Source organism: Nicotiana tabacum, chromosome 22 (genome assembly GCF_000715075.1).
Source record: "Nicotiana tabacum cultivar K326 chromosome 22, ASM71507v2, whole genome shotgun sequence".
In the NCBI taxonomy this organism is placed as follows: Eukaryota; Viridiplantae; Streptophyta; class Magnoliopsida; order Solanales; family Solanaceae; genus Nicotiana; species Nicotiana tabacum.
Genome location: NC_134101.1, coordinates 5,705,231 through 5,729,574, shown reverse-complemented (window position 1 = coordinate 5,729,574; position 24,344 = coordinate 5,705,231). Strand labels below are relative to the sequence as shown.

General features: G+C 35.1%; 2 protein-coding genes and 1 pseudogene across 2 annotated transcripts; 1 reads left to right on the top strand and 2 right to left on the bottom strand.

Moving 5' to 3' along the window:
- Positions 1-11,505: 11,505 nt before the first annotated feature.
- Positions 11,506-14,504, top strand: LOC107760110 (vesicle-associated membrane protein 721-like). The gene is made up of 5 exons (XM_016578129.2): positions 11,506-11,814; positions 13,029-13,170; positions 13,241-13,361; positions 13,487-13,549; positions 14,100-14,504. The coding sequence occupies exons 1-5, from the start codon at positions 11,625-11,627 to the stop codon at positions 14,244-14,246; spliced, it is 663 nt and encodes a 220-aa protein (XP_016433615.1). The 5' UTR covers positions 11,506-11,624; the 3' UTR covers positions 14,247-14,504.
- Positions 14,505-15,590: 1,086 nt separating this feature from the next.
- Positions 15,591-19,075, bottom strand: LOC107760109 (uncharacterized). The gene is made up of 8 exons (XM_016578128.2): positions 18,832-19,075; positions 17,292-17,372; positions 17,118-17,206; positions 16,863-16,937; positions 16,501-16,646; positions 16,251-16,412; positions 16,095-16,154; positions 15,591-15,983 (listed from the first exon to the last, which is right to left on the bottom strand). The coding sequence occupies exons 1-8, from the start codon at positions 18,958-18,960 to the stop codon at positions 15,871-15,873; spliced, it is 855 nt and encodes a 284-aa protein (XP_016433614.1). The 5' UTR covers positions 18,961-19,075; the 3' UTR covers positions 15,591-15,870.
- A 2,713-nt stretch (positions 19,076-21,788) lies between these two features.
- LOC142176741 (F-box/kelch-repeat protein At3g24760-like) lies at positions 21,789-23,434 on the bottom strand (annotated as a pseudogene).
- Positions 23,435-24,344: the final 910 nt, after the last annotated feature.

Below are 24,344 nucleotides of genomic sequence, written 5' to 3'. Positions count from 1 at the left end.
TATGTACTATACTACTAATAGGGAGTCATGCCTGTTAGGCTTATTTGAAAATACTTATATGAAGTCCTCTGTGCATACTTTCCAAATTTGTGTTGTAATTATTGAGTTTTAACCTACGAGATAGGTTCCCGCCCAGGTGACGTTAAATATGACTCATTATTTCAGGTAAATAATTTTGAGGTCTTCATGCCTCGTGTCTCGTTATCAGTATTGTGAAAGTTTGAAATGAGATTTTTGTTAACATGAAGTTAATTGACGATTCTGTAATTGATTATGAACAACTACTAAGACCAGATTGACCCAGAAGGGTGCTCCGTTCAGATGGACCGAGGAATGTAAGGAGAACTTCCAAAAGCTCAAGACAGCTTTGACTACAGCTCTAATGTTGGTATTACCTACAGGTTCAGGGTCTTACATTATGTATTGTGATACATCGCGTATTGACCTCGGCGCAGTGTTGATGCACGACGGTAGGGTGATTACCTACGTGTCCAGACAGTTAAATGTGCATGAGAAGAATTATCCTGTACCAACCTTGAGTTAGCATCTATTGTTCATGCCTTAAAGATCTAGCGGCATTATTTGTACGGTGTCCATTGCGAGGTCTACACTGATCACTGAAGTCTACAATATCTGTTTAAACAGAAGGATCTTAATTTGCGGCAGAGGAGATGGTTGGAGTTGCTTAAGGATTATGATATCACCATTCTCTATAATCTTGGGAAGGCCAATGTAGTGACCAATGCCTTGAGTCGTAAGGCGGAGAGTGTGGGCAGCTTAGCATATTTACCAGTAGCAAAGAGACCTTTGACCTTGGATGTTCAGGCCTTGGCCAACCAGTTTGTCAGATTGGATGTTTTCGAGCCGAGCCGAGTTTTGGCTTGTGTGGTTTCACAGTCTTCTCTTTATGACCGTATCAGGGAACGTCAGTATGATGACCCCTATCTGCTTGTCCTTAAGGACACAGTTCAGCATGGCGATGCCAATGAAGTCACTATTGGAGATGAAGATATATTACGGATGCATGGCAGGCTATGTATGCCAAATGTAGATGGTTTGCGCGACTTGATTTTTCATAAGGCTCATAGTTCACGGTACTCCATTCATCCGGGTGCTGCAAAGATGTATCAAGACTTGAGATAGCACTATTGGTGGAGGCGGATGAATAAAGACATAGTGGAATATGTAGCTCGGTGCCTAAATTGTCACCAGGTGAAATATGAGTATCAACGACCAGGTGGATTGCTTCAGAAGTTGGAAATTCTAGAATGGAAATGGGAGCAGATCACAATAGATTTCATTGTTAGGCTCCCACGGACTCGGAAGAAGTTCGATGCAGTTTGGGTGACTGTGGATAGATTGACCAAGTCAGCTCATTTCATTCCTGTGATTACTACTTACTCTTCAGAGCAGCTGGCTCAGGTATATATTCACGAGATTGTCAGACTTCACGGTGTACCGGTATCTATCATCTCTGACCGGGATACACAGTTTACCTCATGATTTTGGAGGGCTGTACATCGAGAGTTGGGTACTCGTGTGGAGTTGAGTACAATATTTTACCCTCAGACGGACGGGCAATCCGAATGCACTATTCAGATACTGGAGGATATGCTTCGTGCGTGTGTGATAGATTTTGGGGGTGCTTGAGATCAGTTCTTACCACTTGTGGAGTTTTCTTACAACAACAGTTGCCAGTCAAGCATTCAGATGGCTCCGTATGAGGCCTTGTATGGTAGGCGGTGCCGGTCCCTAGTGGGTTGGTTCGAACTAGGTGAGGCTAGGCTATTGGGTACAGACTTGGTTCAGGATGCCTTGGAAAAGGTTAAGTTGATTCAGGATTGACTTCGTACAGCCCAATCTAGACAGAAGAGTTATGCGAATTGAAAAGTTCGTGATATTGCATTCATGGTTGGTGTGCGGGTATTGCTCCGGGTTTCGTCTATGAAGGGTGTGATGAGGTTCGGGAAGATGGGCAAGTTGAGCCCTAGGTATATTGGGCCTTTTGAGATTCTTGAAAGAGTTGGAGATGTGGCTTACAGACTTGCACTACCAGCTAGTCTCTCTGCAGTTCATCCAGTATTCCAAGTCTCCATGCTTCAAAAATATCACGGCGATCCGTCTCATGTGTTAGACTTCAGTTCGGTTCAGTTGGACAAGGATCTATCTTATGTTGAGGAACCAATGGCTATTTTAGATAGGCAGGTTCGAAAGTTGAGGTCAAGGAACATTGCTTCCATGAAGGTTCAGTGGAGGGGTTATCCGGTCGAGGAGGCGACTTGGGAGACCGAGCTTGATATACGCAGCCGTTATCCACACTTATTCACCAGCTCAAGTACTTTTTCTAACTCCGTTCGAGGACGAACGTTTGTTTTAGAGGTGGAGAATGTGATGACCCAAAATGTCATCTTTAAATTTAATAATTAATTTTGTGTTCTAAGACCTGAAAAAATACTATTTATCATTCCTTGACTTGCGTGCGCAATTCGTAAAATTTTTCGAAAAGTTTTCAGGTGAAAAATGGATTAAAATGTGAATTAGAGGTTTAAAACTCAACTGAGTTGACTTTGGTCAACATTTTGAGCAAACAGACTTGGATCAGTATTTTGACAGTTCCGGTAGGTCCGTATCGTGAATTGGGACTTGGGCGTATACCCGGAATCAAATTCCGAGGTCCCTAGCCCGAGATATGGAATTTTGATGAAAGGTTTAAGTTCAAATAGTGTCCGGATGTCTAATTATATGCAAACGACCTCGAAATAGAGTTTTGATGATTCCAACAGCTCCGTATGATGATTTTGGACTTAGAAGCGTGATCGAAATTTTATTTGAAAGTCCGTAGTGAAATTAGGCTTGAAATGGCTAAAATAGGAACTTAAAGTTTGGAAGTTTGACCGGGGAGTTGACTTTTTGATATCGGGGTTGGAATCTAGTTTTGAAAAATTTTAAAGCTCTGTTATGTCATTTATGACTTGTGTGCAAAATTTGAGGTCAATCGGACTTGATTTGATAGGTTCCGGCATCGAACATAGAAGTTGAAAATTCTTAGTTTCATTAAGCTTGAATTGGGGTATGATTCGTGGTTTTAGCGTTGTTTGATGTGATTTAGAGGTTCGACTAAGTTCGTATAATATTTTAGGACTTGTTGGTATATTTGGTTGAGGTCCTGAGGGCCTCGGGTGAGTTTCGGATGGTTAACGGATCAAAAGTGGGACTTAGCTGCTGCAAAAGCTGCTGCAATTTTTCTGCTAGAAATGCTGTCAAAAATCGGGCTGCCTGCCAAAATCGAGGTCCCTGACAAAAATCGAGCTCCCGAGATCGAGCTCCCAAGATCAAACTGGACAGATCGAGCTCCCAAGATCGAATTGGACAGATCGAGCTCCCAAGATCGAACTGGACAGATCTGTAAGTTATAAAAATAAAGGCATTCAACCCATTTGCCATTTTTGACAAACTTGAGCTTGAATAGAGGCGACTTTTGACAGATTTTCAAGGAAAGACATTTGGGGTTAGTGATGCTAACTCGGATTTAGTCAATATACACGAATATATCATTATTTTCACCATTTAATTAGTGTTTTGAGATAAAATGTTGGGAAAATTTTAAAAATCTCATAGAAACGAATTTTTGAGATTTTGGTGTCGATCCGAAGTCGGATTTGAGTGAAACTGGTATGGTTGGACCCGTAATTGAATGGGTTGTCAGATTTTGTGAGTTTCGCCGGATTCTGGGACATGGGTCCCACGAGCAATTTTTGAGCTAATTTCGGATTTTATTGAAAAGTGTAATATTTTCTTATGAAATTGATTCCTATAAATTTTTTTGACTGTATCGAATTAATTATGACTAGATACGAGTCGATTGGAGTCGGAAAAATCGAGAAAAAAGCACAATACTTGGTTAAATTGGAGCAAGTCGAGGTAAGTGACTTGTCTAACCTTGTGTGAGGGAAATTTCCCCTAGGATTGGTATTGATGTGATTATTGAATTGTGTTAAAAGTCGTGTGCACGAGGTGACAAATGTATACACGGGCTAAATTGTAAAAGATTATATTTTTAAATTGTGTAGATCACTGTTGCGCATTTATTAAATTATTTTATCTTATTATATTCTTCATCATTGATCTGAGATATATACTTCAAATTTGTTTGATCTTTTCTTACTAATTATTTTACCTGTTTAGTTGAAACTTGGTTTCTTTTATTCTGTGCATTATTTGAAGGTTGATTTTCTTTAAATTAAATATTATTAATATGAAGTATTTGACATTTTTAAACTTGATATTGAAGCAACGTATTAAAGATTTTAAAATATTATTTTCCTGAATTATTTACTCCTAAATATTTTTGTAAGATTTTCATACTCATTGAGCTCTTTATTGTGGAAGAATATTATTGTTGAATTATTAAGATATGAGCCGTGAACTCTTTATTGTGGAAAAATATTATTGTTGAATTATTTTGACATGAGCCGTGAGCTCTTTGATTTTCTTTAAATTAAATATTATTAATATGAAGTATTTGACATTTTTAAACTTGATATTGAAGCAACGTACTAAAGATTTTAAAATATTATTTTTCCTGAATTATTTACTCCTGAATATTTTTGTAAGATTTTCGTACTCATTGTGATGGAGCAGTGAGTTCTTTATTGAGGAAAAATATTATTGTTGAATTATTTTGACATGAACCGTGAGCTCTTTATTGTGGAAAAATATTATTGTTGAATTATTTTGACATGAGCCGTGAGCTCTTTATTGTGGAAAAATATTATTGTTGAATTATTTTGGCAAGTTAAATTATTTGAGTACCTGAGATGCAAATTGTGATATATTGTGATATTGATACGCATGCGGTGGTATAAGGTGTGGGTATTGAAACACATGCGGTGAGATAAGGGTGGCTTGATATGCGTGGCTAGTAGGGGAACTACTAGAAGTCATGTGGTGTGATAAGGTTGGCTAAAACGCGGGATGCTATTTTGGTAAAAAATATTTTCTTTCAAATAAATTGTGAAGGCTCCCGCGGTGAGATAAGAAAATGAGATATTGTGAATTTGTTTATGATTTGGGACTACGAGGCGGTACCTCGGGAGTGCCCTTGTTGATATTGATTTATGGCCGCAGTTGCCTTTGATTATTGTTGTAATTTTCTTCAAGTTGAAAAGAATTATGTTTTGTTTCCACGAGGTATTTATTTGCCATTATTTGATGTAATTAAATGTGACATACTACTTGATTCATTTCTATTGTCATTTTATCTTATAATATTGTTTAAATTTTTTATCATGCCATTATTTATTCTCCAGTAGGGCCTGACCTGACCTCGTCACTACTCTACCGAGGTTAGGCTTGGCACTTACTGGGTACCGTTGTGGTGTACTCATACTACGCTTCTGCACATCTTTTTATGCAGATCCAGGTACATCTTATCAGATCACGCATCAGTAAACTATCTGTACGAGGAGACTTCGAGGTATATCTGTTAGCGTCCGCAGACTCCGGAGTCCCCTTCTATCTTACTATGTTGTTTTTCTCATTTGCTTTAGACTCTAATGTATAGAGATATAGAGAATAAATTCTTAGAAGCTTGTGACTTATTTCTACCGGATTTTGGGAGTTGAAATTATTTGAATTGTAGTTTATTTATTTCAAATATTTATTATTATTCCGCATTGATAGGCTTACCTAGTCTTAGAGACTAGGTGCCATCACGACATCTTACGGAGGAAATTTGGGGTCGTGACATGTTAATAGTGTGTAACTGCAAACAGTTCAAATATGCCCTTCAACTAAACGCTATTGAACAAATATGCCCTCCACAAGTTTTTGCTACAAACCAACAACCATAAATAACCTGAACATACATAATTTGAACATACACAACATGAACATACATAACATGAACATACACAACATGAACATACACAATCAACAGCTACAAACCAACAGCCAGAACAACAACCTGAACAACATTTAGAACAATATTCATTTGCATAAAATCATTTGAAGTCAAATAAAAGGTTTGAATTCACCAAAAACAAACTGCTAGAATTTCATCAAAAACCAACAGCCAGAGCAACAACCTTAATATAAGTTTTTAACACAGAGACATCTACCGCAAAAAGGTTCATAAACTTTCTAAATTTCACAATTTGATGCCATCTTCAATTTCTTCTTCTTTCTTGCTTCATCTCGGATCAGCTTAAGTGTGACAACTGGTTTTCCCCTCCAAGTGCCTTAGTTGGTGAATAAGGTAAATTTGATGTCACTGCCACTCCATCTGCATCTTCACAAAATTGAATTCTTCTTGTTCCTGTTGGTGGCTTACATGCAGCTTTCTAACTACAAGTCTTGTTTCTGATTCAGCAATAACCATTGGCCTCAGAGGTGGATCTTCATCATTATCAATAACAGGACCATAGCCTTGTGATAAATCAGTTGTGGCATAAGAGGATTCTTGTGTCTGTTATGTCACAGGTTCACTGTCAAAGTCCATTCTTTCATCTTCAAAAGCAACATATGCAAGTGGAAATTCTGGAGCTGAGATCTGACTTGAACCACCTTTCTGGTGTTTCCTTTTCCTTGTTTTTGAAGTCTCTGTTGTGGTTTTCTCCTGGCACCCAAAAAATTAGAACTCTTAGAAGATATGAAAAATTAAAATTCTTAGAAGATGTAACAAATCAGAATTCTTTACCTTGAAACAGCCTCTAGCATTGTGGTTTTCACCACTACAATTATTGTATGTCTTCACAACTCCCTTTGTTGAGTAACTCTACTTCCCAATCCTCTTCCTTGCTTAATTTGGTTCCCTGGTTCTCTTCACTCTAGGTCTGCCAACATTTTTGGAAGCATCAGGAGGTTCCATTGCCTGATCTGGTTCTACTTTCCAAAAACAAATTTCCCTAATTGGCTAGAGCTTGTGATTGTAAGTCAATAAATATACTTTTTTGCTATAGTACCAGTGGATTTATGACAATGGCTCATCCTACCAAAGTAAAAATATGTTAGTAATTAGATAACATTAGAATAATTCTGTGAAAGATAGTTGTGGCTCATACATTTTCATACAATATAGCCTTGATTGCATGGGGGCATGGGATACCAGATAATTTCCACACTCTACATATGCATCTTTTCTTTTTAAGATCCACATTATATCTATCATCACCTATACTAATTTTATATTTAAAGTCACCATTAAACTCAACCTTGCAGTAATGTGTTATTGCCCTATAGTCATTATACAGCTTCAAAGCATATAGACTGAAGTCACCATTCCATTTACTAATGTCATCTCCATTTGTAGCCAACAAATTCATAACTTTTATCCTTATCTCCTCTAACATCTTGATGATTTGCATATGTCTTGTTTTCAGAATCAATGCATTAGTGAAATTGTTGTCAACCATCATGTTTTTACACTGAGTACCAAAATATGCTCTGCACCAAGCTTGTGGTGGATAATTCAATAAGTCTTTAGCAACAGCACCATCATCAGATATCTCTCCCAACTTGGTAAGTTGATATTTGAAATCTTCTTCATAATTGCTCCAAGCACTCTACCATAAAAGTTTCTTCATCTGTCCAATTCTCCATTTTTTCCTACCAATTAGCTTCAATATATCTCACACAAAACCTGTGGTGAGCATTAGAAAATACATTCCTCACAGCATAAAGTAAACCCTATTGACAAAAGAAACATAAATGTGAGAAAGAAAACTAGACAAAATAGAATAAGAAAATAAATAAAAGATGACAGTAATACCTTTTGCATATCTGAGATGAAAGTAACTCCAAGACCATCATTTAGATCCAAAGAAGCCTCAGAAGCTCAAAAAACTATCCCCAAGTTCTAGCATTTTCCTTGTCTACCACAGCCCATGCAAGTGGGTAAAAATGATTCATGCTATCTTGACCAATAGCCACTAGCAACTGGCCCTTATATCTCCCCTTAAGAAAAGTACCATCCAGCCCAATCAGTGGTCTCAAGCCATCTTTCCAACCCATCTTCAATGCATTGAAGCATATATACATCCTTAAGAACTTTCTTTTTCCTTCTTCAAGGGCATCTTTAGAAATATTAATTACAACATCAGTGTCAGGATTAGATTATCTAAGTTCTTGCCCATAGGTATCAAGTTTCTTGTAGTCATCAACAAAACTGCCCTCTAACTTCTTAAGTGTCAAATTCTTGGCCCTTTTAAGCTTAGACATTGACACATTTAATTCAAACTCAGTCTCTAAATCATCTTTCATTTCCTTTAGGCTATACTGAGGATTATACTACACTTTTCTCTTAAATAGGTGTGCTAATGTATTTTGATCGGTCATAGGATTTTTGAAGCAAGAATCACATGAATGGACATCTTTCCATGTCTTCATTTGATAGTTATCACTATTGCCATCCTGTGAGATATAACATCTAAATGGACAACCAGTAGCACACTTATTGTTAGCCCTAGTTGAATAAGTTTTGATCACCTGCAAGCCTCTTCTATTAGCCAATGCATAGAAGTTTATTGTCCTTCTAGCTTCTTCAATATCCTTAAATGTAATACTCCAGCTACTTAAAATGTTATAACCTCTCAGTTACAACCCTCTTTATTTCTTTACTAATAGCTTCAAGTTCTGCAGAACCTTCTGAATCATCAAAAATACCACCACCCAAACTACTTTCACATTCAGAAGCTGCATCAATGTCTACAGAATATTTCTCTTTATGATGAATAATATTTTGACCAAACACCCTAGCTTCAAACTCATCCACATCAAAAAAGTTAATCACATTGAACTCTTTAGAGAATAAGTACTGAAGAGTCCTCATACCATCATCATCAGTTACTAGATAGTACCTCCCCGAAGGTCCAGTCACTAAAAGTTGCTCAACTGAGCTAAATCCTAAATTTTTGGTAAATTCTTTACAAAGACTTTTATAGTTGACAAGGTAAGAATCATAACCAGACAAAGTGTACACATGCTTCTGATCATACATTATTTCAGGTGAAAATACCTAATTACTCCCATAGTGAAATACCATGTCCACTTTAGCAATCATCTTTTGTTTATATCACATGCAAAGGAATAAAAAGAGCGACAAGTGTGGGCCACAACAGTAAGTAGAAAGGCATAAGCATGACCACAACCAGTTCGAGTAAAAAAATTTAAAAACATACGGTAATGAAGGACTACAACCAGACAACAAAATCATCAATTACAACACATTATTCACTTTATTTTATTTTTTAGTAGGATAAAGTGCCAAAAAGATATCAATAAACAACAACCCCATTATAAGACAAGAAACCCTAACCCCACATATAAAATACAAACAAACGAATCTCTGACACACAAATAGAAAAAAGAGAACAAGACAGAAACATAACATACTTGTTAAAAGCATCCAGCCTTCGACTTATCTCTGGAAACGAAACCCTAGAGGTCCAGCTTTGTGGTATGGTCGGCTGAGAAGAAATTGGGATTTGGGAGAAGAAAGCGAGGTGAGAGAGTGGGGTAATAAAATAGAATTGGAGTTTATTAAAATAGGGTATTGGGTCGGGTTGATGTTTAGCACCAGATCTGGTGCTAAATATTTTATTAGTGAGGTCCGTCTAAAATATGGCATATATGAGCCACCTTATGCATGGCAAGTGCCGGATTGAGTCCACCTTTTAATGACAGGCAAATGTGCTTAATTTCGTATAGTTCACGGGCATAAATAAGCTTTTTTCATTGTTAATTTTTTATCTCATATCAAACATTCAATAAACATTCATTTATTAGATTTTTTTTACTATATGATTCATTTAGCAGATCTCAACAACAACAACAACAACAACAACAACAACAACAAACTCAGTTTAATTTTATAAATGAGATCTGGGAAAGGTAGTATGTACGCAAACCTTACCCCTATCTCATTTAGCATATCTTGTGGCCTAAAAATGAAGTCATGCTGTTGGTACTGCAGTCATTTTAGATCCAATAAGTTGACACTTCAATTCCATTTTTGTTGCACCTTTCATATCAACTTTCCAACTCCTTTTTTCTATTACATATTATTTTGTAACGGGAAGAAGAAAACTCATTCGAAATACAGAATTTAACATTCGATTTCAAGTTTACATATTTGGTAATCCAAATGGACAATATATAATGACAATTGACAAGATACAAACTTGTGATAATATGGTCCACAAAAATAGTAAATACTTATCTGCACTTGGTATTTATACCAAATTAATGAATATAAGATATGTATCTTTTACGCACACATTTATCATGTATTCAGCCATGATTAAGTGATATGTAATCTTAGTTTAATTATTAACTACTAAGGTTAAATTGTTTAATTTAATATAAATATTAGGGTAAATATTAACTGTCAAAGAAGGGGACCCCAAAGACTGTAATTCACATTATATTTTGCCATTTTGGGAGATTGATTGGTGACGTAGATTTAACATAATAAGCAGACAACAAAGAATAAAAAAAAGAAATTGAAGAAGACGTGGGAGAAAGAAAATAAAACCAATATTTTTTGGTAACTAAAATTAAAAACCAAATGTTTGTTCCTAGATTATGAATTCAAAGTCAACTAACTATTCGCATTGAGCTCTTCAAATTACACCGTTACACGTCCTTTAAATAACTCTTTGCTAATTCACCATTGTTTATATCTCCTTTATTTCATTATTTTTGTGCTAATAAAAAGTAATTGGTATATGACTTTTAATTAACAACTATAATTATGATATACTCCCTCCGTTTTAATTTATGTAAACTCATTTGACTGGGCACGGAGTTTAAGAAAGAGAAAAGACTTTTGAACTTGTGGTGTAAAATGAGACACATATATTTTGTGTGGCTATAAATCATTGCATAAAGGTAAATTATTTACAAATAAGGAAAGAGGTCATTCTTTTTTGCACGGACTAAAAATGAAATAAGTTCACATAAATTGAAACAGAGGGAGTACTATATAATATATGAAATAGGATATTTCGTTTCAAACTTAGGACCCGTTTGACCATAAGAAAATTTTTACTTTTTTCGATAAAATTGTACTTTTTTTTAATCATTATTTGGCCACAAAAATTTCAAATTTCACTTGAAGTTAAATTTTTGAATTTTGCAAAAATTTAAAAAACTCCAAAAAACTATTTTTTAAAATTTTCACTTCAAATCACTCAAAAAAATTAAAAAACAGTTCAAAATTATATTCATGTCCAAACACAACTCTAATTTTCAAATATTATTTTCACTTAAATATTTTTTTATTTTTTATTTTTCGAAATTTCACAATTCCAATGTCCAAACGCCCACTTAGGAAGAGAAATACGTAAAATTTAAAAACCATCGAAGTATTATTGTGGGTCTCACATCCGTTATTTCCCATGGGCAAACAAGGGTAAGTAAGTTAGTTTAACAACTAATAAACCCCAGATTAAGCCCACAAAGCAAGCTTAACAAGAAAGGAAAAGAATATTGTAAATAGCTGTACAAATTTCCACAATTTGTGTGGGGGTTTGCGCAAAATCAAATTTATCTCCCTCTCTCTCTCTCTCTCTCTTTACATTTTTCAGTTTTTGCTCTGTTCAATTCGAATAGCTAGGGTTTTTGTTATGGGGCAACAATCGTTGATCTACAGTTTCGTTGCGAGAGGAACGGTGATTTTGGCTGAGTATACAGAGTTCACTGGGAATTTCACAAGTATAGCATCGCAGTGCCTCCAGAAACTTCCTGCTTCCAATAACAAATTCACTTACAATTGTGACGGCCATACTTTCAACTACCTCGTTGATAACGGCTTCAGTGAGTTTTTTCGTTCTCTGTGTGTGTGTGTGTGTGTGTTTTGATCTGTCAGTAAAATGGTTTGACTAGTCCGTTATCTATGATTCAGTGAGTCTATATGTAAATGTTTATGTGTTTGTGTGTGTGTGATTTTACTGATCCGTTATCTATGATTCTCTGCTTGTTTGATCCGATGACTATTTTATAATGATCAGTTTCATTTTCATATAAAACAAGTCGTTTTCACTTCTTGTTGACTGTTTTTGGTTTAGGATAAGTAGCCTCTAGATCTTAGTCAAATATCGAAAGATGATCAATTTGTGGCTTTGAATTTGAGATAATGCAGAATTTTGGTTTGGATCTCTTTCATTTCATAAACTATTTGCAAATAGGGAAACTGACCGTCATAATAAGGATATGAAATTTTTACTTGAATTCACTTTTTGATAATTTGGACCAGTCTTTTTGGTCTCCTTTGTTAGAATCTACAGATATTTGCCATTGATTATGCTGTTTAGCTAGCATAGATGACAAAACATTTGAGTCATTACTCATTATGTTGATATCTAATGCGTGACTTTATCTACTTTCAGTATTAAGTTGAGATAATTGTATGGAATGTGCATTTCAAGAATTGTTCGAAATGTGAACTGATACTTAGCACCTTTTAAATTCAAAATTATGAGAAGGCACCCAGGCTTGATTGCTTATCTAATTTGTGCTCTTCCTTCAAGTGAGTCATGGAATGTGACAAAATGCAAATCTTGCATAACACACATAAATTTAGCTTGTTGGATTACCGATTGTTATGGAGGCTAAATAGTATGTTTCAACATACTATACAGAATCTGAGATTTTACTTTTTCAAAATTTGGATGGATATGAAAAAGAAGTTATTTGGACAGATTATTGTTTCACTTGTATCAGGAGAATTTTCATCTATCTGACTATCACATGATATGTGTATTATTGAACGAGGATATAAGGAAAAAATTTTACTTATAAAAAAAGAAGATATACATAAAAAATTCTGATGCAACGTTGTGAAAGTATGAGACTAATTTCTTGAAGGTTTCTCTTAAAGTATTTATTTTCTTAAGATACTGGTGTGCATTTACCTCATTACTTAAAATGATGATGGCTACATGACAATCTGATATGCAATACACCATTGACAAGCTGTTGTTTGTTTTTTGGCAATTGTCATGCTGATGAGCTTTATTTTGTACAAACAGCATACTGTGTTGTAGCTGTGGAATCTGTTGGCAGACAGGTCCCAATTGCATTTCTGGAGAGAGTGAAGGATGATTTCACCAAGAAATATGGTGGAGGCAAAGCTGCTACAGCTGTTGCTAACAGCTTGAACAGGGAGTTTGGGTACTTTCCATTCTCTAGTTCCCTCTTTTTAAGTATGAAAGCAAATGTCATAACACCGTAATAACTACAGGCCCAAAATGAAGGAGCAGATGCAATACTGTATTGATCATCCAGAGGAAATCAGTAAGCTTGCGAAGGTGAAGGCCCAGGTTTCAGAAGTTAAAGGTGTGATGATGGAAAACATTGAGAAGGTAGAGAATAGTCCCTCTGTATTATATGGTTTTTAAAAGACTTGATGTCCTGATGTGGAACTAGAAAGCAGTGAGAGTTCAAGAAACCGTATTGTAGTTTGTTGATGAGAATTGTGGCCTTGCAGGTCCTGGATCGTGGGGAGAAAATTGAACTTCTGGTGGATAAAACTGAGAATCTTCGCTCACAGGTTTGAATCCGATGAAATTCTTTGTGTCTTTTGGTGGATAAGACTTTTCTATATCCTAATTCTAAAAATTGTTAGTCTTGAAGTGTTGATGACAAAGCACTATTGCTAGTTTATATGAATAGGAGCTGCTATCATACTTTTCTATTTTTAATCAGAATGCCAGCTAGTTTAGTAAATTTTGAAGTGGTCCAGATATATCCAGTTCCTTACTGAATTTGATATGTAATGATGCAGCTATGATTCATCAGTTGGTAGCTTTTGATATCCACTGTTGAGCAATCATTTTCGTTGTTCTACCAGTTTTATGTATTGCTAATAATCACTTTGTCTGAAGTGTAATTTTAGTAGCAAACTGTAGGTACTTGAGTTATTCTGCTCCTGCATGTTGGAATTTGGAACCCCTGATTTGTTGGTGCATCATAACACCTTAAGTTGTATCTTTTTTTCCCTGTTCGTCATTGGACTTGTATCTGCTTTGTGTTATTGTTTACTCGTTTGCTGTCATTTGAACAAAAATTATAGGGGTTTCTGAAAGAGTATTATATCGCAGGCACAAGATTTCAAGACACAAGGAACGAAAGTCAGGAGAAAGATGTGGTTGCAGAACATGAAAGTAAAGCTTATAGTCCTGGCAATCATTGTTGCCTTGATTCTGGTCATAGTTCTTTCAATATGTCATGGCTTCAAATGTCATTAATTGGGGCTCTTTTTTCTTATCATGCCGGTTATTGAACTCAAAATTCTTAATTTTTCTAGCAGTAGCCTGCCCGTTCTTTGTAATTCGTGTCTTTTTTTTTTTGGGTGATACATTTTGCTTTATGCTTGTGGACGTATGATGAACAGTGCATGTATAGCTTGTCATGCTGAAAACTGACTGTACTACCGAAAGCTTCTCCTTAGGAGCTCATTAGGTCACACGATTTTAACGTGAATTAAACTTTTGAAATATCTGAAATTGAAAGACCCAGTGGAAATAGTACATATTACACGCTTGAAATGCTCTATTTTCTGCCTGCCATTTATGCCTGACTGCCTTGTAACAATTTAATAGACAATATCAATCAACTACTAGTATTTATTTGTGGCCATAATTCTTTTTTGGAGGGTGGGGTTTGGGGCGGAAAGGGTAGCGGAGGCTGTTTCCCTTTTCTTTTCTTTTTTTGTAATGATCGAGAGTATCTGTCTGGGGCTAACTCCTAGGAACAACAGCACCTTTTTTGGTTCTTTTCGTCTTTTTGAATGTTGAAAACTTTTCCCTTTTTCAAATATAGAGGAATTTTGGGCGTCTTTATTGACATTGTTTCTTGTTAACAGAAACTACGGTTATCTTCGTCTAATGTTAGTGTAGTTTTGAGTTAGGCGTAGGTGGAGATAAGGTCGCGAGGACAAATTGAGTGGATTTGAGTTTTCATTAATGAATAATGGTCTCTCTCTTGGTTTGTATTGTATCATATCTTCTACTACTATTTACTTAGCAAATACGAATAGAATAGCTAACTTCACTTTCAAAGTTCCAACAGCTATTACGACGTGTTTATATTTCAAGCTTCACAATGTGGTATTTGCATCAGTCAAGAATTTCTAAAGGCTTTGCGAAGCTATAGAGTTTTTGATATATCAAGGACTCCCTTGAAATGTTGCAAATAACATTCGCAAGGAATTACCTAAAACCTTAAAAAAAGAAGAAGGATTTAGGTATCTCAAACGTTGAAATACATGGTTTGACGCAAAACTTCATTATAAAGAAGAAAGCCCTGTTGAGAATCAAAAACAAATTTTGTAAAAAATAAGCGGGAAATATAGATGATGGGCACTTGTTAATAATATTAATCTAAGATTTATATTATCGAGGGCAAACGAATAATGAACCTAATGAACTGGAACATTCTAAGGAGTCATATTTAACCTTATTAGAGATATGGTCTTTTGGGAAATCGTCATCTTGAGATCTCAGGGCCAAATATTTGAAGATAGAGATTATCAAAACAGAAATAGAAATTCAAAATTATGAAAAGAAAGAAATGACTAGGACATCTTTAGATAAACAAAAGAATATGTTCTAACTGAATAAATACAGCAAAGCATCTGTAACCAGTGAATTGAACAGACAGTTTTCAGATATTGACAACTTGAACTTGGCTTCATTGAGGATATATATGCCTAGCCCACATAACATGATGCTGAAAAACAAAACAATCTCTACGCAACAACTCATTGATGCAACAAGCCACAATTTCATCTTTTTTAGATAGACTGGACAGAAAGAAAATATGCCAAGGCAAGCATTTTTAGGTATAGCAAACTAGAGATCCAATCCACAACTATGCCTGGTTGTGGTTGCTACCACCCCTTGGACGGTTGCCCATCCGTCCACGGCCACGACCATAACCATAACCCCTGCCACCTCCACCCCTGCCTCTTCCATAACCAGAGCCTGATACCGCACAACATACAAATATTCAGCACCAAATGCATTAATATAACATGATACAAGGTAAGTAAGGTGACAAAAACAAGACGAGGTATCCATGCTGTGCATACTTACCACGATATCCCCAGCCACCACGACCCCCACCTCGTCCCCAGTTTGAGTTCCCACCATTTTCTATCAAAAATAAAAATGTGGCATACATTGAGTACAAATAAATTCCAGAAGTGTTGAGCACGAAGCATAAAAATTTCTTCAGCTAAGGAGGAATACCTTGATAGTTTGTATAACCATCTTGATAATTTGTATATCCGCCTTGATTATTTGTATATCCGCCTTGATTATTTGGATATCCGCCTTGATTATTTGGATATCCACCTCTGCTCCAACCACGCCCCCTCCCTCTACCACGGCCTCGCCCTCGACCATATGAATCTAAAACCGAGTTATGGTAATATCAGATGATGTAGCAAACTTTCACATGAATCACTTTCCCATAATTATTCTGTTTGCAGGTCATTACCTTCATTACCAGCATTGTAGACTGCTCGCGCTTGTCTAGGTGGTGGTTGCTGCTGTTGAGGCTGGTAATTATACCGTGGGGCGTAGTTGTTGTTGTAGTAGTTGTTGTTATAATTAGTCTGCTCAGTCTCAGAAGGTGCTTGATACCTAGGAACATGAACTTACATAAGATGTTCTAACAAACAAGCTACCACATAGAAAATAACAAGGCTACAAGGAAACAATTTCAGTCGGAAGACTCAAAAAGATAAAGCAACGATCACAATACTGCGTAACTCAAATAAAGTATCTTAAAATTGTTCTCAAGTGAGAATGTTAAAATCTGAAAGAACATCCTAATATAAATGTATAGCAAAGAGTTACCCTGGAGAGTTGTTGTTCAGTTCCTTCGTTGACAAGGTGATTGAAATCATTGAGACATGCCGAGTCTGCTCCACACTTTTACAAAGAAAACCAACATTCAAGAATCAGAACCCCAACTATGCAATTTGCACTCAATTGGAGAATAGAAGGTAAATCTTAGTATTATCCCACATGATAGGCAGTTATGCACCTTACACCTAACATGCACTGAAAAACAAATGAATTTAGAGAAAGCTAGCAAGACTTGAAACTTACGGCAAAAGGCCCTCTTCAATAGGTTCCCATACATCTGTTATGCTTACTGAGCTGATAGCAGTGTCTTGATGCAGGCGAGGAATTCTTCTCTGAAAGAGAATAGAACATTGAGTTACATCTGAATATGGCAATATAGAAAGTGCACTGGAAGAAAAAACAAAACAGGCAAGCTACCTTAATGATCTCTGCAATAGCTACAGTCTTGCTTATTGCCTGACCCATTGCTTTCAAAACAATCTCTTTTCCACGCTTCTCCTGAATAGCCGTTAGTCATTAGAAATTTCTATTAGCCACTACTAACAAAAAATACTACAGTTTCCATCAGACCTCCCACCAAAAACATGAGAAGGAAATAATGTCCATAGCAGCTTAGACCTCAACCTTGGGGATGGATTATGAATTAGCAGAAAATCATACAGCTACAAGTACATCTTGCTTGAATGTAGGGCAAAAATAAAAGCAATTCAAGATAGGAAACACACAAGAAAGATTCTTAGAGCCAATAACAGACCACAAGTATTCTAATCTGCATCTACAAAGAATATTAATAATTACAGAAACTCTCTCCATTTTACCATTCATCTGCTGCAACACAGGGAATCAACATTCATCTTATGTTACATTGAAAAGTAGATTGATTTAGCTCACCTACAACTCAGTTCTGGCTTAATATTCAAAGCGACTAATATATAGTATGGCACTCAATTTTATCAAATAAAATCATCAGAACGGTACCATTTGTTATCTACTTCGAGCTTGGGCTCAGCCAATTTCCATCAAGTTAGTAGTTCATAGCATAATCCTAGAAACAGAAAGCATAAACCACACTACGTCATTGTCATACCATTAGTTCCATTATCATTCCCCAGTTCAGCCAAACTCCAGAAATATAGAAAGAACCTCAATCCAAATATTACAGTTTTAACAACTTGCATATAACAACAACTACTACAACACCTCAGTCCCATACAAGTTGGTGTCGGCTATACAAATCCTCACTGACCACGTTACAAGGACTCATACATGAGAAATAAAACTCCTAGCAATCAGCCAACCATAATAAGACCTCAAGGAATGACAATATGACTCCGCAATGGTTTAATTTATCATACCCGCAACATAATGCAAAATAGTTCTCACGAAACCAAATCATCAGCCTAGTGGTCAATGAAGTGGGAGGAGAGCGGTGAGTTCTAATGTTCAAATCTCAACGGAGGCAAAAAAACATTAGGTGATTTCTTCTCATTCGACTAAACCTTGGTTGACAGAGTTACTTATACTGAGTTAGCAGGTACCTCTACCAACAGTACTAATAACAACAAACCCAGTGTAATCCCACATAGTGGGGTCTGGGGAGGGTAGTGTATATGCAAATCTTACTAGAGAGGTTGTTTCCAATAGAAACTCGGGAAGCCTCGAGCAGGTACTTCTATCATTAAAAAAAAAAGTACCCATGAATCCAATCATTCAATCAAATATGCCTCAATCCCAAATTAGTCAGGTCAGCTCTACGAATCCTCTGTATCTATTCCAACCCATAAATACATTTTTTTTCAAATGAGAAAGCAAACTGCATTCTGTCCACCAATGGAAACCCATAAATACATGCAAAGTTATGGTATACAGAATAACACAGTGAAAAATGCAAAAAATAAAAATAATAAAGGGCCAAATTAATATAAAAAAAGAATAACAGAAAGAGAGTGAGTGATACCTGAAGAAGACTAGTGGCATAGCTGATGTAATTTCTAACAAGTCCCTGTGAAGTGATTCGGATTTCATTCTCGTTAATCGGTATTTCTGGTTTCGGTTTCGGTTTCGCTACTTTTTGGTATCTATCCATTGAGAAACAAACCCTAAACTTCTTTCGTCCTTTGGTATTTTGTTGTGAGAAACAGAGGGGGAAAACTGTAAACCCTTAACAGAAACAGCGGCAGCAGCGAATTGTTTGCAATTACGTGAATCACATTTTTAAATTGGATTTCCATTTTTGGGCTTACTTACTGTCAGGCCCAATTTTACAGGGTCTCGAAGTTCTAGAAAGTGCGTGAGAATCATGAAATACTCTACCTGTAAGCTGAGCTCTGGATTATATTCAGGCCTTTTTTACGGAGTGAAGTCCATCTTGTTTTACCTAAACCCAGTGAAAATAGCATGTGCTGGTCAGTACTCGGATTGATAATTGAAAAATAGTCATTATTTATAAGGTTATTAAAAAATAATTATTATTTTATACAGATATTAAATTTGAACAAAATTACCTTAGCTGAAACACGGAAAGTTCCACCGTAATATGTTGGATTATGAAACTTCTACGTATAAACTTCCAGCATACTATATTGGAACTACAACACATTATGAAATTCCAGCACATTATGCCGGAATCTCATACGTATGTAAAAAATTCGAACTCAAGCATATTATGCTGAATTTTTTTCGAATTTTTAAGGGTATTTTGGTTCAAATTTTATTTTTACATGAAAAAATAATTAAATTTTAATTATTTTTAAAATTATGGCTAATTTTTAATTAGTATTTATAAATCAGGCTATTTTTATTTTTTTTCCCCTAAACCTACGCTATTTTCTATTTTTCTTTTGAGTTTTTAATATATTTGATAGGTTGGCCAAAAGTATATTACAGTCACTAATCAAATATATAAGAAATATACAATGTGTATAAAAATGTATTATATATACTGATATATTAAAAGTATATATTTATCAAGGGTGAAATTAAAAAATAACCAAATTTACAAGTGGTAATAAAAAAATTGTCATAGTTTCAAAAGTAGTCGAATTTTAGCCACTTTTTATGTAAAGATAAATATGAACGAAAACATTATTCAAAATTCGAAAAATATTCCAGCATAATATACTAGAGTTCGAATTTTTTACATGTGAACTTCCAGCATAATATACTGGAGTTCCAGCATAATATGCTAGAAGTTCATACACAGGTGCTCCAATCTCCAATATATTGCTGGAACTTTCCGTGTTGCAGCAAAATAATGGTTATTTTTCAATGACTTTACAAACACTAGCTATTTTTCAATTACGAGTCCCAAAACTGGTTAGCCCGTGCTATTTTCACATTTGTCAGCTCTTGTTTTAGAATTTAGAAGATGGCTACACTGGGTAAAAATTCCTTTTCTTTCTATTCTCATTGGACACGCCCTACTAATTTTCCCACATTTCGCTTTTAACCATTTTTTTTTTTGGCCATAAACTAACCAAATCATACTAGTAATTTCACAGGTAACCCTCTTTCTGCATTATGACAAACTCACTCAAACTATACGAACCTACACTTACAATAGATTATAGAGTTTCTGCACATATAAGTATCTTCGCATGAGGCTCGTTCAAGGAATGTCTCATACGAATAGACCACAATTATATTATGATAACAACCACTTAATCGATCTGGAGGAAAGCCTCTAATGCTCGCGTTTTATGGGAATTTTTTTTGACTATTTATCTTTATCAAAGTCGGAAGTAAAAGGCGAAAAACCGAGAACTAGTTAATAGAGGATGCTTGATTATGGTTTGAGCTTCCTTGGCTTATGAAGGTAAGTCAAAGCGCAACAAAAGCCTCTAAAAATAGCACGGGCTAGTAAGTTTTCGGACTGTTAATTGAAAAATAGTCAGTGTTTGCAAATTCATTGAAAATAAGCCACTATTTTACTGCAACACGGAAAGTTTCAACATAATATACTGGAGATTCATGCACCTGTGTATGAACTTCCAGTATATAATGCTGGAACCCGAGCACACGGAAAGTTCCAGCATAATATACTGGAGATTGAAGCACTTGTGTATAAACTTTCAGCATAGTATATTTATACTGGAACTCCACCATAATATACTGGAGTTCCTGCATAATATACTGGAACTCCAGTATATTATGTTGGAAGTTCATATGTAAAAAATCCGGTATATTATGCGGGAATATTTTTTAGATTTTGAACAGTATTTTCGTTCAGATTTATCTTTACATGAAAAGTGGCTAAATTTCGATTACTTTTGAATCTGAGATTATTTTTCAATTAACACTTGTAAATCTGGCTATTTTTGAATTTCACCTGGAAAGCCTTAGCCAAAACAATAGCCAGAGAAGCAAGAGCAGCAAGGCAAAAAATAATCTTAAATATTCCAACTGCATGAACTTAATACTTAAACCAAGTAAACGATAGTTGGTGAGTTTGTTTGGAGTCGAAGATAGAATAGCAAGATTATATAATTTAAAAAATTTAAGGATGTTTAAATTTAAAAGAAGTGAAAAATTTTTCCGATAAAGGGTGTTTAATACGTGTTATATAGCTCTATTACGTAATATTTTATCTATATACACAATACAATTTTCCGACGAAGGGTAGTCTATGACCATGTGGCTTCGCCACTGCAAGTACTTACAGCCTATTAGGCCAAGCTGCAAAAATCAACTTATTTTGAGAAGTATTTTTTCTTAATAGTGTTTTTCTCAAAAGTACTTTTGATGAAAAGCATTTTGTGTTTTGATAATTAATTTGAAAAATGCTTCTGAGTAGAAATTAGTATTTGGCCAAACTTTTAAAAACTGCTTCTAAGTATATTTTTCTCAAAAGTACTTTTCAAAAAAAATACTTTTGGAAAAAAATTACTTTTTCTGCTACTCCAAAATTGCTTCTACTTCTCCTCAAAAGCATTTTTATTTCTTCCAAAAGTACTTCAACTTTGAAAAAAAAAATACTTCTATTCTTGATAATGGGTATTTATTTTTGATTATGACTTTGTTGAGTTGTCGGTAATCAATACACATACATAGTGACTCATCTTTCTTCCTCACAAAGAAAACCGGTGCGCCCCATGGTGACACACTTGGTCGGATAAAACCCTCCTCTGACAAATCCTTCACTTATTCCTTACCCAAAGGAGATTTGAGGTATAATTGTACGGCGTCCGCAACTCTAAAGTCCCCTTCTACTATTCAGACTATTCCACCAAAATGTCTGCTCTTTATCAAACTTAAATTCTTGCACCCCGAAGAATGTTATCAAGGGAAACATTTGAACAAAAGCTAATCACTCTATGAAACTTACTAGCAAGTAGCAATTGCTGACAAATTAGGCACTTTCCTCCAGCTACACTTCCCAAACTCATTTCCAAATTCACAAACACAAGCAGGGTAATTCTTGTGATGCTCTTCATTGTACACATAAATAATATTCCCCAATCCAACACATTTTAAACTAGCAAATTTGTCATCCTCTTCACTATCAAACAAACAATACATCAATTCTTGTGGCATTATAGCAATTTCACTAAACTCCATTGTTTTCTCATCAACTTTCCAAAGTATAAAATTTGGTCCATTTGGTAAATTGCATAATCCACCTAAAACTAAACAATCTTGACATGAAACCAAGAATGAAAACAAAATCCCAGGTGGTCTAAGTGTTTGAACCTCACTCCACAAACGTTTGTCCAAATCAAAATATGTAATAAAACAAGAATATATCCCAAAAACATAGAATTTCCCTTTCAATAAAGCTGAACATAACCATTGTGATGAATTACCTGACCTAAAATCAGCTGGTAAACGTGGACAAAGTTCCCAAAAATCCAAATTTGGATTATAAATTTCCACAGCAAAACGGTCCTCAATTTCAACTAATCCACCAACAAATCTAACACCACCTACAACAATAAATCTTGGTTCTTGATTTAACCCATCTTTGTAATAAACACCAACAAGAGGATTACACCTAGAGAATTTCAAAGGACTAGTTTGAACCCAAGTGCCATTGAGAATTGGCTTAAAGCTGAAATTTTGAGAAGATGTAGCAAAGAAAAAATCATTTGAACCAATAAAGAAATCTTGGGATAAAAGGGTTGAAGTGGGAAGTGTAATCCATTCATTTGCATCAGGGTCAAAAGCATAAGCTTGGTTATTTTTTATAAAAATGTTGTTTTGGCCACAGAGAAAAAGCCATGGTTTTTTTGTAGCTGAGATTCTGGTGGTAAATGAAGAAGAGGTGATTATAGAATTCCAGTTTTTGCATACAGAGGAAGCAATAACTATAGAACGAATTGGGAGGTAAGAGAGGATTTTTCTGTAATATCTGAACAAAGATTATCCCATTTCTTGAATGTATTGTCATTTTTTGAATCCATATTTTCTTCAAAGAAAAGTTTTTTGGTAGAGGGTTTTTTAAAAGATAGATTTTTTGGGTGAAATATTTAGGATTATGCCGACAGAATATGAAGGGAAGTGTAAGAAATGGAAGAGGAGGAAGGGAAGAAATGGTGAATTTGTTTTGTTATTTTTGTTGGATAGTAACAGAAGAGAAATATAAAGACGAGAAAATTTAAGACCTTAGTTTTGGAGTTTACTATAATGACATAGTCTTGTGGGTCGTGTTATTTGATTAGTCCGTCACTTTTTGTCTCATTTGTGAATCAACCACTATTAACGAAGATCTCAATGAAAATGTCTAAAAATATCCAAAAGAATTAACAGAAATAGCCAACGAATATATATTATATGCATAATTTATGTATTAGATATATATAATTATGTATAATTAATATATAATTTATGTAAATGGCTAAAATAAATAAATAATTAATATGACCGGCTATTTATGTAAAGATTCCTAATATCTATCATGGGGATTCACCATATAAAATGGTGGACCCAAAATTAGCGGAGGTACCGAATAAAATTTTGAGTAAATGCAAGAATGCATATCGAACCAAGACAACATACTAAAAGTCAAGTTGTGCCATCCAAATCGACCAATGCATCTAACTTTTGAGTTTTAAGGTGCATATATATTATTTAAGATATATACATATATACATAAAAAATTTCTGAAGTTAGCTGGGGCGCTGATCTTCCTACCCTAAGGGTAGATCCACCACTATATACAATGGTTTATGTAATCATTCATAAAAAGTGAAATTAATAATACATAAAACTTTATAAGGAACCTGCAATGGTGGTATTACTTGGTTTTTAGCTGTAAAATCACAAGATGGATTTATAGGGAAAAGTTGCAAAAGAATCATAATCCATTTCCTTTAGAGGGTTGTAAATGATTGTGTCAATAAGGTCTTTCATTACAAATTACTAAGTTAAGACTAATGCATTGCTTACTTATTGTTTGCGTTACAAAGTCTTAATGTCATATTAAATGCTCTTTTAAATAGCAAGAAGATTAAAACTATTCAACTTTAGGATGAG